Below are 18,099 nucleotides of genomic sequence, written 5' to 3'. Positions count from 1 at the left end.
CTGTGGTGGCCTAGACTGGACGAGGACTGAGGGACCTGTGGTGGCCTAGACTGTACGAGGACTGAGGGACCTGTGGTGGCCTAGACTGTACGAGGACTGAGGGACCTGTGGTGGCCTAGACTGGGACTGAGGGACCTGTGGTGGCCTAGACTGGATGAGGACTGAGGGACCTGTGGTGGCCTAGACTGGACTGGGACTGAGGGACCTGTGGTGGCCTAGACTGGATGAGGACTGAGGGACCTGTGGTGGCCTAGACTGGATGAGGACTGAGGGACCTGTGGTGGCCTAGACTGGATGAGGACTGAGGGACCTGTGGTGGCCTAGACTGGATGAGGACTGAGGGACCTGTGGTGGCCTAGACTGGATGAGGACTGAGGGACCTGTGGTGGCCTAGACTGGATGAGGACTGAGGGACCTGTGGTGGCCTGGACTGGACTGGGACTGAGGGACCTGTGGTGGCCTAGACTGGATGAGGACTGAGGGACCTGTGGTGGCCTAGACTGGATGAGGACTGAGGGACCTGTGGTGGCCTGGACTGGACTGGGACTGAGGGACCTGTGGTGGTATAACTGGGTCTGGAGCTGACAAAGTAGTTAGGGTTTTGGAGTTTGGTCCTGTGACATTGGGGTTGCAGGGCCGTTCTGCGGCCTCCCTTCCCTGTTTGTGCTAGCTTTGCAGGGGTTAGCGGTTGCTGACCGACACAGTGTGGAGTTAGTGTAGGGACTCATGTGAACCAGGGTATAGGAGGTAGTGGTCGGCAACGTGATTTATTTACATAAGTCTAAAAGGTCAAATACAGACAGACAATTAGGACACATTTCGGCACGTGGCCTTTATCAAGTCTAGTTGGTTTTTAAATCTAGCCGAGAGGCATTAGTGTCAGCCATAGGTGTGAGGTGCGGCATTAGTGTCAGCCATAGGTGTGAGGTGCGGCATTAGTGTCAGCCAGAGGTGTGAGGTATTAGTGTCAGCCATAGGTGTGAGGTGCGGCATTAGTGTCAGCCATAGGTGTGAGGTATTAGTGTCAGCCATAGGTGTGAGGGGCGGCATTAGTGTCAGCCATAGGTGTGAGGTGCGGCATTAGTGTCAGCCATAGGTGTGAGGTATTAGTGTCAGCCATAGGTGTGAGGTATTAGTGTCAGCCATAGGTGTGAGGTATTAGTGTCAGCCATAGGTGTGAGGTATTAGTGTCAGCCATAGGTGTGAGGTATTAGTGTCAGCCATAGGTGTGAGGTATTAGTGTCAGCCATAGGTGTGAGGTGCGGCATTAGTGTCAGCCATAGGTGTGAGGTATTGGTGTCAGCCATTGGTGTGAGGTATTAGTGTCAGCCATAGGTGTGAGGTATTAGTGTCAGCCATAGGTGTGAGGTATTAGTGTCAGCCATAGGTGTGAGGTATTAGTGTCAGCCATAGGTGTGAGGTGCGGCATTAGTGTCAGCCATAGGTGTGAGGTATTAGTGTCAGCCATAGGTGTGAGGTATTAGTGTCAGCCATAGGTGTGAGGTATTAGTGTCAGCCATAGGTGTGAGGTGCGGCATTAGTGTCAGCCATAGGTGTGAGGTATTAGTGTCAGCCATAGGTGTGAGGTATTAGTGTCAGCCATAGGTGTGAGGTACTAGTGTCAGCCATAGGTGTGAGGTGCGGCATTAGTGTCAGCCATAGGTGTGAGGTATTAGTGTCAGCCATAGGTGTGAGGTATTAGTGTCAGCCATAGGTGTGAGGTATTAGTAGTGTCAGCCATAGGTGTGAGGTATTAGTGTCAGCCATAGGTGTGAGGGGCGGCATTAGTGTCAGCCATAGGTGTGAGGTATTAGTGTCAGCCATTGGTGTGAGGTATTAGTGTCAGCCATAGGTGTGAGGTATTAGTGTCAGCCATAGGTGTGAGGTATTAGTGTCAGCCATAGGTGTGAGGTATTAGTGTCAGCCATAGGTGTGAGGTATTAGTGTCAGCCATAGGTGTAAGGGGCGGCTGCTCCTTCTCTCCAGGTCGTAATCTGGAAAGGATTGTGGAGGCAGAAGATTTGGAGGGTGCTCGGTGTGGACGTGTTGTGAGGAGACAGAGGAGTCTGGCAGAAGTTGGGTGCAGTGGAGGGATCTATAGTGGACTGTGCCAGATATATCCTTGCAGGTGTCATATAGAGTGCACTGTGCTGATCTGTGTGGGTGTATCTAAGCCTACCCTGTACAATACTGTCTACTGACCTGAGTATCTAAGCCTACCCTGTACAATACTGTCTACTGACCTGAGTATCTAAGCCTACCCTGTGCAATACTGTCTACTGAGCCTGAGTATCTAAGCCTACCCTGTGCAATACTGTCTACTGACCTGAGTATCTAAGCCTACCCTGTACAATAATGTCTACTGACCTGAGTATCTAAGCCTACCCTGTGCAATACTGTCTACTGAGCCTGAGTATCTAAGCCTACCCTGTACAATACTGTCTACTGACCTGAGTATCTAAGCCTACCCTGTGCAATACTGTCTACTGACCTGGGTATCTAAGCCTACCCTGTACAATAATGTCTACTGACCTGAGTATCTAAGCCTACCCTGTACAATACTGTCTACTGACCTGAGTATCTAAGTCTACCCTGTGCAATACTGTCTACTGACCTGAGTATCTAAGCCTACCCTGTGCAATAATGTCTACTGACCTGAGTATCTAAGCCTACCCTGTACAATACTGTCTACTGACCTGAGTATCTAAGCCTACCCTGTACAATACTGTCTACTGACCTGAGTATCTAAGCCTACCCTGTACAATACTGTCTACTGACCTGGGTATCTAAGCCTACCCTGTACAATACTGTCTACTGACCTGAGTATCTAAGCCTACCCTGTACAATACTGTCTACTGACCTGGGTATCTAAGCCTACCCTGTGCAATACTGTCTACTGACCTGAGTATCTAAGCCTACCCTGTACAATACTGTCTACTGACCTGAGTATCTAAGCCTACCCTGTGCAATACTGTCTACTGACCTGGGTATCTAAGCCTACCCTGTACAATAATGTCTACTGAGCCTGGGTATCTAAGCCTACCCTGTGCAATACTGTCTACTGACCTGAGTATCTAAGCCTACCCTGTGCAATACTGTCTACTGACCTGAGTATCTAAGCCTACCTTGTGCAATACTGTCTACTGAGCCTGAGTATCTAAGCCTACCCTGTACAATACTGTCTACTGACCTGAGTATCTAAGCCTACCCTGTGCAATACTGTCTACTGACCTGAGTATCTAAGCCTACCCTGTACAATACTGTCTACTGACCTGAGTATCTAAGCCTACCCTGTACAATACTGTCTACTGACCTGAGTATCTAAGCCTACCCTGTACAATACTGTCTACTGACCTGAGTATCTAAGCCTACCCTGTACAATACTGTCTACTGAGCCTGAGTATCTAAGCCTACCCTGTACAATACTGTCTACTGACCTGAGTATCTAAGCCTACCCTGTACAATACTGTCTACTGACCTGAGTATCTAAGCCTACCCTGTGCAATACTGTCTACTGACCTGAGTATCTAAGCCTACCCTGTGCAATACTGTCTACTGAGCCTGAGTATCTAAGCCTACCCTGTGCAATACTGTCTACTGACCTGAGTATCTAAGCCTACCCTGTGCAATACTGTCTACTGACCTGAGTATCTAAGCCTACCCTGTACAATACTGTCTACTGACCTGAGTATCTAAGCCTACCCTGTGCAATACTGTCTACTGACCTGAGTATCTAAGCCTACCCTGTACAATACTGTCTACTGACCTGGGTATCTAAGCCTACCCTGTACAATACTGTCTACTGACCTGAGTATCTAAGCCTACCCTGTACAATACTGTCTACTGACCTGAGTATCTAAGCCTACCCTGTGCAATACTGTCTACTGACCTTAGTATCTAAGCCTACCCTGTACAATACTGTCTACTGACCTGAGTATCTAAGCCTACCCTGTACAATACTGTCTACTGACCTGAGTATCTAAGCCTACCCTGTGCAATACTGTCTACTGACCTGGGTATCTAAGCCTACCCTGTACAATAATGTCTACTGAGCCTGGGTATCTAAGCCTACCCTGTGCAATACTGTCTACTGACCTGAGTATCTAAGCCTACCTTGTGCAATACTGTCTACTGAGCCTGAGTATCTAAGCCTACCCTGTGCAATACTGTCTACTGAGCCTGAGTATCTAAGCCTACCCTGTACAATACTGTCTACTGACCTGAGTATCTAAGCCTACCCTGTACAATACTGTCTACTGACCTGAGTATCTAAGCCTACCCTGTGCAATACTGTCTACTGACCTGAGTATCTAAGCCTACCCTGTACAATACTGTCTACTGACCTGAGTATCTAAGCCTTCCCTGTACAATACTGTCTACTGACCTGGGTATCTAAGCCTACCCTGTGCAATACTGTCTACTGACCTGGGTATCTAAGCCTACCCTGTACAATACTGTCTACTGACCTGGGTATCTAAGCCTACCCTGTGCAATACTGTCTACTGACCTGAGTATCTAAGCCTACCCTGTACAATAATGTCTACTGACCTGAGTATCTAAGCCTACCCTGTGCAATACTGTCTACTGACCTGGGTATCTAAGCCTACCCTGTGCAATACTGTCTACTGACCTGGGTATCTAAGCCTACCCTGTGCAATACTGTCTACTGACCTGAGTATCTAAGCCTACCCTGTACAATAATGTCTACTGACCTGAGTATCTAAGCCTACCCTGTACAATACTGTCTACTGACCTGAGTATCTAAGCCTACCCTGTACAATACTGTCTACTGACCTGAGTATCTAAGCCTACCCTGTACAATACTGTCTACTGAGCCCGGGTATCTAAGCCTACCCTGTACAATACTGTCTACTGACCTGAGTATCTAAGCCTACCCTGTACAATACTGTCTACTGACCTGAGTATCTAAGCCTACCCTGTACAATACTGTCTACTGACCTGAGTATCTAAGCCTACCCTGTGCAATACTGTCTACTGACCTGAGTATCTAAGCCTACCTTGTGTGATCCAGTGTCAGAAGCATACCCCCCCCCCCCCATGTGAGTTTCGGGGGGTCTTGGTGTGGCCCTCACCTGCTCGCAGACATCCTTCGGCCAATGTGTCTCCTGGAATGAGCGCTGCAGCCTGGACTCTGCGTCCGAGTTACCAGGATACCAGAAACTGGTTGTGCCTCATTCTTCTCCCATCTGTCATTGAAGGGTTAACTAGCAGCAGACCTGGAATTTGCACTGTGTCCGGCTTAGACTGAATACATAGGGGATCAGGTGATCAGGGGATCAGGTGATCAGGTGATCAGGGGATCAGGGGATCAGGGGATCAGGTATACCATTGCCAGGGAGACCGATCACACCTGCAGCACCCGTGTATCCAGGTAAGAGACTCTCACGTTACTCTGTGGTCTATGGGAATTAACGTCCATACCCGACAATGTGCAGAGGGTGTGTGACCGCCCCAAGAGTGCAGACCCCCATAGTGTGACCGCCCCAAGAGTGCAGACCCCCATAGTGTGACCGCCCCAAGAGTGCAGACCCCCATAGTGTGACCGCCCCAAGAGTGCAGACCCCCATAGTGTGACCGCCCCAAGAGTGCAGACCCCCATAGTGTGACCGCCCCAAGAGTACAGACCCCCATAGTGTGACCGCCCCAAGAGTGCAGACCCCCATAGTGTGACCGCCCCAAGAGTGCAGACCCCCATAGTGTGACCGCCCCAAGGCTACAGACCCCCATAGTGTGACCGCCCCAAGACTACAGACCCCCATAGTGTGACCGCCCCAAGAGTACAGACCCCCATAGTGTGACCGCCCCAAGAGTACAGACCCCCATAGTGTGACCGCCCCAAGAGTGCAGACCCCCATAGTGTGACCGCCCCAAGACTACAGACCCCCATAGTGTGACCGCCCCAAGAGTACAGACCCCCATAGTGTGACCGCCCCAAGACTACAGACCCCCATAGTGTGACCGCCCCAAGAGTACAGACCCCCATAGTGTGACCGCCCCAAGAGTGCAGACCCCCATAGTGTGACCGCCCCAAGAGTACAGACCCCCATAGTGTGACCGCCCCAAGAGTGCAGACCCCCATAGTGTGACCGCCCCAAGAGTGCAGACCCCCATAGTGTGACCGCCCCAAGAGTACAGACCCCCATAGTGTGACCGCCCCAAGAGTACAGACCCCCATAGTGTGACCGCCCCAAGAGTGCAGACCCCCATAGTGTGACCGCCCCAAGACTACAGACCCCCATAGTGTGACCGCCCCAAGAGTACAGACCCCCATAGTGTGACCGCCCCAAGAGTACAGACCCCCATAGTGTGACCGCCCCAAGAGTACAGACCCCCATAGTGTGACCGCCCCAAGAGTACAGACCCCCATAGTGTGACCGCCCCAAGAGTACAGACCCCCATAGTGTGACCGCCCCAAGAGTGCAGACCCCCATAGTGTGACCGCCCCAAGAGTGCAGACCCCCATAGTGTGACCGCCCCAAGAGTGCAGACCCCCATAGTGTGACCGCCCCAAGAGTACAGACCCCCATAGTGTGACCGCCCCAAGAGTACAGACCCCCATAGTGTGACCGCCCCAAGAGTACAGACCCCCATAGTGTGACCGCCCCAAGAGTACAGACCCCCATAGTGTGACCGCCCCAAGAGTACAGACCCCCCATAGTGTGACCGCCCCAAGAGTACAGACCCCCATAGTGTGACCGCCCCAAGAGTACAGACCCCCATAGTGTGACCGCCCCAAGAGTACAGACCCCCATAGTGTGACCGCCCCAAGAGTACAGACCCCCATAGTGTGACCGCCCCAAGAGTACAGACCCCCATAGTGTGACCGCCCCAAGAGTACAGACCCCCATAGTGTGACCGCCCCAAGAGTACAGACCCCCATAGTGTGACCGCCCCAAGAGTACAGACCCCCATAGTGTGACCGCCCCAAGAGTACAGACCCCCATAGTGTGACCGCCCCAAGACTACAGACCCCCATAGTGTGACCGCCCCAAGACTACAGACCCCCATAGTGTGACCGCCCCAAGAGTACAGACCCCCATAGTGTGACCGCCCCAAGAGTACAGACCCCCATAGTGTGACCGCCCCAAGAGTGCAGACCCCCATAGTGTGACCGCCCCAAGAGTACAGACCCCCATAGTGTGACCGCCCCAAGAGTGCAGACCCCCATAGTGTGACCGCCCCAAGAGTGCAGACCCCCATAGTGTGACCGCCACAAGACTACAGACCCCCATAGTGTGACCGCCCCAAGACTACAGACCCCCATAGTGTGACCGCCCCAAGAGTACAGACCCCCATAGTGTGACCGCCCCAAGAGTACAGACCCCCATAGTGTGACCGCCCCAAGACTACAGACCCCCATAGTGTGACCGCCCCAAGACTGCAGACCCCCATAGTGTGACCGCCCCAAGACTGCAGACCCCCATAGTGTGACCGCCCCAAGAGTACAGACCCCCATAGTGTGACCGCCCCAAGAGTACAGACCCCCATAGTGTGACCGCCCCAAGACTGCAGACCCCCATAGTGTGACCGCCCCAAGAGTACAGACCCCCATAGTGTGACCGCCCCAAGAGTACAGACCCCCATAGTGTGACCGCCCCAAGAGTACAGACCCCCATAGTGTGACCGCCCCAAGACTACAGACCCCCATAGTGTGACCGCCCCAAGACTACAGACCCCCATAGTGTGACTGCCCCAAGAGTACAGACCCCCATAGTGTGACCGCCCCAAGACTACAGACCCTCATAGTGTGACCGCCCCAAGACTACAGACCCTCATAGTGTGACCGCCCCAAGACTACAGACCCTCATAGTGTGACCGCCCCAAGAGTACAGACCCCCATAGTGTGACCGCCCTTACAGATTTTCCCGTTAGAGATGAGTGAACTTACAGTAATAATCAGGTAAATGGCTTTGTTTCTGTATTCTCCGCCTCTCCCCGCTCCTGATCTTCTCTCCTGTGCTCCACAGCGGTCCCGGCCTGTGATTGGCTGACCAGTCTGCCGGGACAGGAAGCTGCGGAGCCCAGGTGAGGAGACTGGCAGAGGTAAGGTATCAGGGGTTTGCTATGTCCATGCCGCCCTTACTGCCCGATTATCGGGGCGCCCAATAGGTCCAGTAATCCAGCGCTAATCTAGTAGAGCGGTGCTAGTTTACTAAAATGATTGGGCTGTAGTCGGCCGTGTAATAGGACCCGAAGGACCTTTGGAAGTCCAGTAGGGTTCACACGGTCTGATTCCGCCCCAGAACTCTGCCACGTGTCCCCCGCTCCTCTCCCACGTGTCCCCCGCTCCTCTCCCACATGTCCCCCGCTCCTCTCCCACGTGTCCCCCGCTCCTCTCCCACATGTCCCCCGCTCCATTCCCTTTAGCTGACAGCCGCTTCCTGCTGGCTGCCTTATAACTGACTGCCGCTCTATGCTGCCCCTCCCTGGGTGCTGGGAAAGCTGGATCCAGTCCTCGGAAACTGGGAAAAGTACAGAGCAGCAGTCAGTTATAAAGTAGCCAGGGAGGAGCAGCACAGAGTGGAAGTTAGTTATAAGGCAGCCGGGGAAGAGCAGCGGTCTGTTACAAGGCAGCCGGGGAAGAGCGGCAGTCAGTTATAAGGAAGCTGGGGAAGAGCGGCAGTCAGTTATAAGGCAGCCGGGGAAGAGCGGCAGTCAGTTATAAGGCAGCCGGGGAAGAGCGGCAGTCAGTTATAAGGCAGCCGGGCAAGAGCGGCAGTCAGTTATAAGGCAGCCGGGCAGGAGCGGCAGTCAGTTATAAGGCAGCCGGGCAGGAGCGGCAGTCAGTTATAAGGCAGCCAGGAAAGAGCGGCGGTCAGTTATAAGGCAGCTGGGAAAGAACAGCGGTCAGTTATAAGGCAGCCGGGCAGGAGCCAGTTATAAGGCAGCTGGAAAGGAGCGGCAGTTAGTTATAAGACAGCCGGGCAGGAGCGGCAGTCAGTTATAAGGCAGCCGGGAAAGAGCGGCGGTCAGTTATAAGGCAGCTGGGAAAGAACAGCAGTCAGTTATAAGGCAGCCGGGCAGGAGCGGCAGTCAGTTATAAGGCAGCCGGGAAAGAGCGGCAGTCAGTTATAAGGCAGCCGGGGAAGAGCGGCAGTCAGTTATAAGGCAGCCGGGCAAGAGCGGCAGTCAGTTATAAGGCAGCCGGGCAGGAGCGGCAGTCAGTTATAAGGCAGCCGGGCAGGAGCGGCAGTCAGTTATAAGGCAGCCGGGCAGGAGCGGCAGTCAGTTATAAGGCAGCCAGGAAAGAGCGGCGGTCAGTTATAAGGCAGCTGGGAAAGAACAGCGGTCAGTTATAAGGCAGCCGGGCAGGAGCCAGTTATAAGGCAGCTGGGAAGGAGCGGCAGTTAGTTATAAGACAGCCGGGCAGGAGCGGCAGTCAGTTATAAGGCAGCCGGGAAAGAGCGGCGGTCAGTTATAAGGCAGCTGGGAAAGAACAGCAGTCAGTTATAAGGCAGCCGGGCAGGAGCAGCAGTCAGTTATAAGGCAGCCGGGAAAGAGTGGCGGTGAGTTATAAGGCAGCTGGGAAAGAACAGCGGTCAGTTATAAGGCAGCCGGGAAAGAGCGGCGGTCAGTTATAAGGCAGCCGGGGAAGAGCGGCAGTCAGTTATAAGGCAGCCGGGGAAGAGCGGCAGTCAGTTATAAGGCAGCTGGGAAAGAACAGCGGTCAGTTATAAGACAGCCGGGCAGGAGCGGCAGTCAGTTATAAGGCAGCTGGGAAAGAACAGCCGTCAGTTATAAGACAGCCGGGCAGGAGCCAGTTATAAGGCAGCTGGGCAGGAGCTGCAGTCAGTTATAAGGCAGCCAGGGAACAGCGGCCGTCAGTTATAAGGCAACAGCTGATGAACAGATTTCGAAGCGCTTCACTTCCCTATTCCTGTAAATTTGTTTGTCTCTAATTCCCGTTTCCCGTGTATATGTCGTGTACAGAAGCTTGCCCCAGAATGAGCTCTGTGTTATGATAGTACATAGTAAAACCATTACATACAAACTATGGACACAAGTACAGATGGGTCACTATGTACACACACATCAATCAGGTAACAGCACCACCAACTGCCTCCTAAGTGTATTGCAACAGCTAACAGAAACATCTTGAAAGTGGATGTGTGGTGTCCCACCACGGGTGTTACTAGTGTATACACCCCTCACAAAAGCCTGTACTCTAAGTAAAAGTGGTAATGAAGTAGTACCTAAGTTTTGCCACTAGATGTCGCTAGTATGTATGTCTTGTACCTATGTATTGCACAGCTGTAGTACTCAAGGGGTTATTGTTTGTTATTTGTGCACCAATAAGAGCTCTTTTCTCTCCTTCACCTATTTCTATTCTCCTTCTTTTGCACTCTCTTCTCACCCACTCACAGGAGGTATTACATACCCTGTAGGAGGTAGTCACATTGGTCTTTTGGAGTTAGTCTTAGTCTGGTTCCTGTACAGAGAGGACACAAGCCAGAACCAGGCTCGGACAGGGCCACCAGGGAGCCGGGAGATCCCCCGGTGGGCCCTGCCCCTAAGCCAGAGAGGGGCCTCCTGTTTAGATGCTTCCTAGTATGGGGAGCTCAAGGGGCCCCTGCTGGCTCCCACACTGCTGGGCCCTGTCCTGTCTATAAGCTTATTATGGGCCCTCCCCTCCCCCTGCCCGGCTGGCTCCCATTACATCAGCTCCTGGCCTCAGAACTGCTCACCAGGAAGATGCGGAGAGAAGCAGCGGCCGCCCCTCCATCCCCCTCCTCTCTGCAATCATGTGACTCTCCTGCTGCTGTGTGTGCAGTCGGTGCTGAGGAGAAGGGGGAGGGGCTGTAGGTTGCCGGGCCTGACCGGGAGAAGAGGAAGGGAAGATGGAGACAAGAGGACCCCCTGGAGCTTCCTGCCCTGCTTAACATGTGAGTGTGTGTTTATATTTGTCTATCTTTGTCATCTGTGTGTCTGTACATCTATGTCATATATGTATGTGTGTATATATATATATATATATATATATATTAGTGTGTAATCTGTGTCATGTATTTAGTGTATATTAAAGAGAATGGACCATCAGGTACTCCCTTTAAAATCACACGAGTCGAACGGCGCTGGCACGGGGAAGCCGGTCTATTTCATGGTTACCAGGACGGGGGTAAAGCACTGGAGGCGGGCCGAGGAAACTCCCGCCCCTCCATTGATTCTAAAGGATCAAATGTAGCCGGCGCTGCCCGGGTATAAAGTGTCAGGGTGTTGTTATAGTGCTTGAAAATCCCTATATTGTAATCCGTCTTCTTCTTTTTTTTTTTTTTTTTTTTATTATTTATCAAACCAAACATGGTGGACAAGTCAAAACAGGCCCAGACCGGCGGACAGGATATTGGTAACATATACATTGGTGACCGAAACATCTTTCAAAAAACACACAGGAACATAACTGGTCATTACTAATGTAGTAATGCCCTCCAGGGGTCCGGACGGGACCCTGCGACTCCACCAACCCTTTTCACATTTTCGCAGATGAGGAAAAGCATAATAAACAAACAAGGAGGAAACAGAGAAAAAAGAAACTAAGAAAGAGGGAAACAACAAGGGGGGGGGGGGGGGGGACAGAGTCGTGCGGACGTGTGGCTCTAATAGCTAGGGGGAGTAGCTGGGAAGGGGATGGGATCAGAGTAGGAAGGTGCGTACCCCAGAACAAACTATCTCACCGCTACGGCTAATCATCCTCACTGACCTCAGTAGACCTTTATACGCATCCGTTTCCTGAAATTGCATCCAAGGCAACCAAGTGGCAGTGAATTTTTTATTGGCCGACCTAAGTTCAAATGTAAAATCTTCCATATGCATTAAGTCATTCACCTTCGAGACCCAAAGAGGGATTGAAGGAGGTGTCCGCTGTTTCCAACATAGCGGGATACATGCCCTCGCAGCCATGACCAGGAAGCTCAGCAAGGAGTGTCTGTATGCCTCTTGAGATATCTCACAGTGATGGAGGAGGAAAAGGGCCGGGCCCATCTGCATTGTCAAGTCAGTAATCTGTTTGATCACCCTGGTCACTTCAGCCCAAAAATGTTGGATCCGTGAACATGCCCAGAACACATGCAAAAGGGTGCCCTCAGCATTTCAACACCTTCAACAAGTGGGGTCCACCTGAGGTATAAGTTCGTGGAGTCGTGAAGGAACCCTGTACCAACGCGCCAGGAGTTTGTAGTTGGCCTCTTGGAATTTGGAGCAGATGGACGACTTGTGTGTAAGGAGGTAAATCCTAGCCCTCTGATCCTCTGAGAAAGTGACCCCCAGGTCAGATTCCCACTTTAAAACAAATGCCGGAGGGGGCTTCTCCGGGGTGGTCAAAAGCAATTGGTGTGCCAGCGACAGGGTGTTTCGCAGCAGGTCTTTAGCCGAGCACAACGATTCAGACTGAGTTAGTGGGTTGTTGTATCGTTCAGGAGGGGGTAAGGAAGTCAGGTAGTGTCGGAGCTGTGCTACTCTCCATGGACCCAAGACACCATGCTCAGTCATCTTCTGCAAGTCATCCGCCGAGAGCCACTGTTGGTCTTTCAAAAAGTGCAGGGCCCTAAAAGTCTCCTCATTTATCCACTCTCTGAACACCCTGTCCGTCAGGCTGGGAGTAAAGTCGGGATTGCCCAGTATCGGCGCCATTTTGGAGTTGAGAGGGACAAAATGCCGTCGTACCTCCTTCTCCGAGCATGTGTGTAGTGTCGGGCCAATGGTGGGATGGTATTTAACTTCCGAGATACCGATACTTGCGACCCACGCTATCCCTTTAAGGGGGATGCCTGTAAAGGACTGCTCAATCGTTGCCCATGGCTTTCTGGCACTGTTGCGGCACCAATCGAGAACATGAGATAGATGAGTGGCCAGGTAGTATTTTTTAATGTCGGGTAAACCTACACCACCTTGGTTTTTGGGGCGGACAAATAACGCTTTTCGAGTGCGTGCCGGTTTGCACCCCCAAATGAAGCGTGTTTGTATGGAAGACATAGTTTTAAAAAACGTTGCGGGAATGTGAATCGGCAGGCACTGAAAGAGGAATGATATCCTTGGCAGGATATTCATTTTGTAAATGGCACATCTGCCAAACCAAGTGTGGAGGCCCTTCGTCCAACGGTCACAGTCTGTCCTGATAGCTGTGAGTAGGGGTACATAATTACGTTGGTACAAGGTGCTAAGATCCGCGGCCAGGTAAGTCCCTAGGTACTTGATAGTATGGGCAGCCCAAGTAAAACTGAAGGCTGCACAGAGATCCTCCACCACCCCCGCCGCTAATGAAATGTTTAGGGCTTCCGATTTCATGAAATTAATTTTGAAATTGGAAAGTCTGGCAAAAGTGGAAAATTCAGCCATTAAGTTTGGCAATGCAACTCGCGGGTTGGAGACAAAAAACAGGAGATCATCAGCGTAAGCTGTAATTTTGTATTGGGTAGTATGTATAGTTAGCCCTTCAATATCACGATTCGCTCTGACATAACACCGGAACGGCTCAAGGGTTAGAATGAAAATTAGGGGGGAGAGAGGGCATCCCTGCCGTGTGCCGTTTTATATATTTGGAAACTGTCTGAGAGGATTCCATTCACTTTCACTCTGGCGCTGGGAGCTGCATAAAGAGACGAGACCCATGCCAGGAACGCTGGACCAATTCCTAGGAACTTAAGGGTTTCCACCATGAAGGACCAATTAACCCGATCGAAGGCCTTTTCTGTGTCTGTGGAAAGAAGCATAAGCAGGGAATTCATAACCTGATCCACAGGGCTAATATTAATGGCCTTCACGGTGTTGTCCCTCGCCTCTCTACCCGGCATAAAGCCCGCTTGATCCGGATGTATGATGGGGTCCAAAAGGGATGAAAGACGAGAAGCTAAGATCTTGGAAAAGAGTTTTAGGTCCACGTTTAGCAGGGAGATCGGTCTGTAATTGGCACAAGATGCTGTATCTTTTCCCGGTTTAGGGATCACCACTATATGGGCTCGCGTGGAATCAAGTGGCAGGGATGCCCCTCCAGAGAGAGAATTAAAAGCTGCAATAAAATGTGGGCCAAGTATCTCCAAGAACCTCCTGTAATATGACAAACCGAATCCGTCCGGACCGGGTGCCTTGCCAGTTTGTGTGGCTTTGATCGCTGATGCGAGCTCCCCAGTAGAGATGGGTGCCTCCAGTGTCTCCACATCCTCAGCCTGCAAGGATTTCATTCCCGAGTGGGCAATGTATTCCCGAATCTTATCTCCAAACCGCGCGTCACTGGGTTATCCTTATCCACCGAGTATAGGTTTTTGTAAAATTGACTAAACACATTTGCAATAGCGGAGGGGGGGTGTACTCTGGTACTAGTTCCAGTCTGTATATGTGGCACATACGACTGAAGTTGTTGTGCTCGCAGGGCTCTGGCCAGTGATCTACCACATTTGTTCCCAAATTCGTAAAAATGACGTTTACACTTCGCAAGTTTGGCCTTAGCTGATTTAGTGAGATGGGTCCTAAGGATGTCCCTGGCTTGCAACAGGGACACCCTAGCATCCTCTGTGTTGCTCTGTTTGTGTAAGGCTTCCAGTGCAGTTACTTCACCCAGAAGCTTTAATGTCTTGGAGTGTTCCTTTTTAAGCCTGGCCCCGTGTTCTAGGAGAATCCCTCTAGCAACACACTTGTGAGCCTCCCAGAGAGTGCCTGGTGAAATGTCAGTAGAAGCGTTGAGTGTAAAATATTCTGAAAGGGAATTTTTAAGGTCTGTCTGGAGCACTACATCTGTGAGCAGGGAGTCATTGAGTCTCCAGTTCCACTGGCGTGGGAGAGGGAAAGGTAGAGTGAGTTTGATAACCACCATGGCATTGGGCGTTGTTGAGAAGATGTAGGTCCCTATGCTTAAGGAAAAGATAATAGAGTCTGGAGTATACGTCTCTAGCCTGTGAGTAGAAGGAAAAATCCTTATCTCGAGGGTGGAGTGTGCGCCACGTATCTATGTATTGGTGTTCTCTAAGTAAGTCATTAAATCTCTTCACCATGGCGAAGGGTAAGTGAGAGACCCCCGCGGATGTGTCGACTCTTGGATCGATAGCTACATTCAAGTCACCCCGAAGACTACCACCCCCTCAATAAAGTCGTCCATCAGCTCCAAAGAGCGCCGTAGTGCGACATCCTGACCTGTGTTGGGCAGATACACCAAAGTGTACATAGTAGATGCAATTTTCCCTTTGACCAGCAACAGCCTACCTTCACCATCACTGCGAGACTCTACAAACTCCCACGGTAGAGAACGAGACACTAACATGCTCACCCCTCTAGCTTTGGAGTCTTCGGTAAAACTATGGTAGGCATACGGGTACCACCTGTTAGAGAGAGTGAACAAGGCATTAGCTTTGATATGAGTCTCTAAGGGTCCATTTACACAGAAAGATTATCTGACAGATTATCTGCCAAAGATTTGAAGCCAAAGCCAGGAATGGACTATAAACAGAGATCAGGTCGTAAAAAAACCCGAGATTTCTCCTAGTTTCAAATCCATTCCTGACTTTGGCTTCAAATCTTTGGCAGATAATCTTTCTGTGTAGACGGACCCTTAGAGGAAGGCGATCTGGATGTGTTGGGCTTTCAAAAAATTAAGCAGAATTGAACGCTTACCCGGGTTGTTGAGACCTTTTACATTCAAGGTCCCTAGCAAAAAGTCTGTTTGGGAAGAGGTCGCCATGTTGAGGCGGGCCGATCCGAGGTACACCCCAAGGGAAGGGAAGGAAAAGGGGGCAGGGAGGAGGAGGGAGAAGAGCGAAAGACCAAGGAGGACTCACAGAAAAGTGAGCGGAGGAACAGGGGAGGTAGGAGAGAAAAAAGAAAAGACTCAAAGAACAAAATCTCTAAAAGATAGTTTGAAATAAAGGCACAAAAACCAACAGTAAACCTAAATGGCACCTTGGCGCGCGTGGGACACACAGACCCACCAGTAGAAGTTGGGAGGTAGAAAACCATGGAGGCGAGGATGTCCCCCCCCAACAGCACACATCAATGAAACATAACAACTGTAAGAAGACCCCAATATTGACAAGGGACACAGAGAAGGGGGGGGGGGGGGGGGGAGGGGAAAGGAATCAAAGTAATGTAAGGTAAGGAGCTCACAAGACCATTATCAGAGAAAAAATGCGTAAATGTGCAACACAAATATCGATGGAACAGTAAGGTAGACGTATCATATACTAGAAACTGCCTATTAGAAGCAATGAACAGATATCAGGCTGTAATCTCTGGATGCACCGAGTTCAGGAACGAGTATAAAGAATTGCAGGTCCCTAACAGGACTCTACAATGGCAGTCGCATCTCTCCACCAGATCTGCCTTGCCTCCGGGCAGTTGGGCTCAAAACATGGCTTCCTGAAAAACAGAAGAGCGTTCCAGAGCTGGAAGGCAAAGGTGCTCAAGCTTCCCTCGGGAGGCGCTGAGAGAGATCTGCCAATCGGAGGTTGGAGCTCCGCAGGGACATTCCTGGCAGTGGGCCTCCTCCGTCTGGGGGCCACAGTTGAGTTGTCTTGGCGTCCCAATGCTAACCAATCCGGTAAAGAGATGGCAGGGATATTCAAGAATCTGAAAAGATCCGGCAGATCATCTGGGTGACGTAGTAGAAAGGTAGAGGAATCCTTCCTGATGATTACATGGAATGGGTGCCCCCACCTGATGGATCTTAGATAGCAGTGGTTGTAGCAGCCTGCGCATGTACAACGATTCCTTCTCTGTGTAGTAATGCAGGCGGCACAGCACATCGCTCAGCGTCGCTACTTCCCCCTGCAGCGGCCTGGCAACTCTGTGGACCCTGTCAATGTGAAAGGTTGAATCTGCTGGTCTGTTCGTTAGTTGGTTAAAGAGACATTGCACCCTGACAGAGAGATTGTCGGCATAATGGAGTTCAGGGAGACCTTTGATCCGTACATTGTTTCTCCTTCCCCTGTTTTCTAGATCATCCAGATGTAGCGCCATATTTTGCAAATGGCGTCCTAGCACCCTGGATTCTAGCGCTGCGGTGTTTGCCTCATTAGTAGATGTTCTGGAGGACAAGTGCTCTATGTGCTGAGTCTATGGCTTGTTGTTGTGTGGCCTCTAAGCGTTGCACTATATCCTCCTTGGATGGTAGAGCCTGTATGAGCTCCCTTAGCATGTGTAGCTCAGCGTGCCTGCTGACATGGCATCCCCTGCCTGCGCCATGGCGCCGCGTGTAGGAGCGCTGCTGGGTGGGTGGCTGAGTCCCAGTCAGAGCCTGGGGACCGGGAAGAAGATTGGGCGCCTGCCGGCAAGTGCTCACCCACTGCCCATCCAGATGGTGACAAGGCCGCGTCTGTTCCGTCCTCTTCATGAGTCGGCGCCATTACAGGTACCGGGCCGTGCAGCGGAACTGGTGTAGGAACTGGTCAACGCTGCTCCGAAGCGCCGTTGTGCGGGACAGTCGACCAGAGGTCTTTGCGGGCTGCTTCTTGCGGTGTGCGGGTATCCCAGGGGGAGACTTGGGGTCTGGTGAGCTGCTGGTATGTGCTGCTATGGCGGGAGCTCCTCACATAAGCGTCTTCACGCCGCCATAGCTAAGCCACGCCCCCATCCGTCTTCTTCTTTCTTCTTCCCGAACCGCTTTGTGCACAGACTCCGTTCAAACTGCGTTTCGAAGCCCTCGGCGGTGTGTGGTGTGCTATCTATTTTTCGTTTTGATCGGATTTGTCTTTTTTAAAAAATTTACATTTAAAGACCCCGAATTTCCCATAGAAAATAATGGCCACACTCTAACCGCTGACAGCCAATCACAGCACATATGCAAATAGCTGAAATATAGCAGCCAATAGGAACTCTAAGGTCTTGTCAGGCAATGTATCACACCATCCACAGTCACATGTCCACTATTGGCCAATAGAAGATGTAATATATGGAAGGTCCTTAACCATTTTGTCTCCCCGACATGAGTAAGATTGTCATGGTAACCGAGCAATGATCTTTACCATTATAAGTAGCAGAGTTCAGTCAGGAAAATAGCAGAGCTGACGCAGCCATGTAGCAGGGACGGTACCCAAGCCGCTCTTAAAGGGACGGTACCCAAGCCGCTCTTAAAGGGACGGTACCCAAGCCACTCTTAAA

The 18,099-nt window shown here is 51.2% G+C and overlaps 1 protein-coding gene across 1 annotated transcript in view; it reads right to left on the bottom strand.

Annotated features, from left to right (window-relative positions):
* Positions 1–5,369, bottom strand: part of PDE9A (phosphodiesterase 9A) — a 23,194-nt gene extending 17,825 nt beyond the window's left edge. The window contains exon 1 of the mRNA XM_069945300.1: positions 5,094–5,369. Within this exon, the coding sequence (XP_069801401.1) occupies positions 5,094–5,107 (14 nt within the window). The 5' untranslated portion in view covers positions 5,108–5,369. The remainder of the gene's footprint in view (positions 1–5,093) is intronic.
* Between the last annotated feature and the right edge of the window lie 12,730 nt (positions 5,370–18,099).

The sequence above is a fragment of the Dendropsophus ebraccatus genome, chromosome 11 (assembly GCF_027789765.1).
Source record: "Dendropsophus ebraccatus isolate aDenEbr1 chromosome 11, aDenEbr1.pat, whole genome shotgun sequence".
Classification (NCBI taxonomy): domain Eukaryota; kingdom Metazoa; phylum Chordata; class Amphibia; order Anura; family Hylidae; genus Dendropsophus; species Dendropsophus ebraccatus.
Note: the sequence above shows the minus strand (reverse complement) of the source record. Positions and strands in the feature narration are given on the sequence as shown.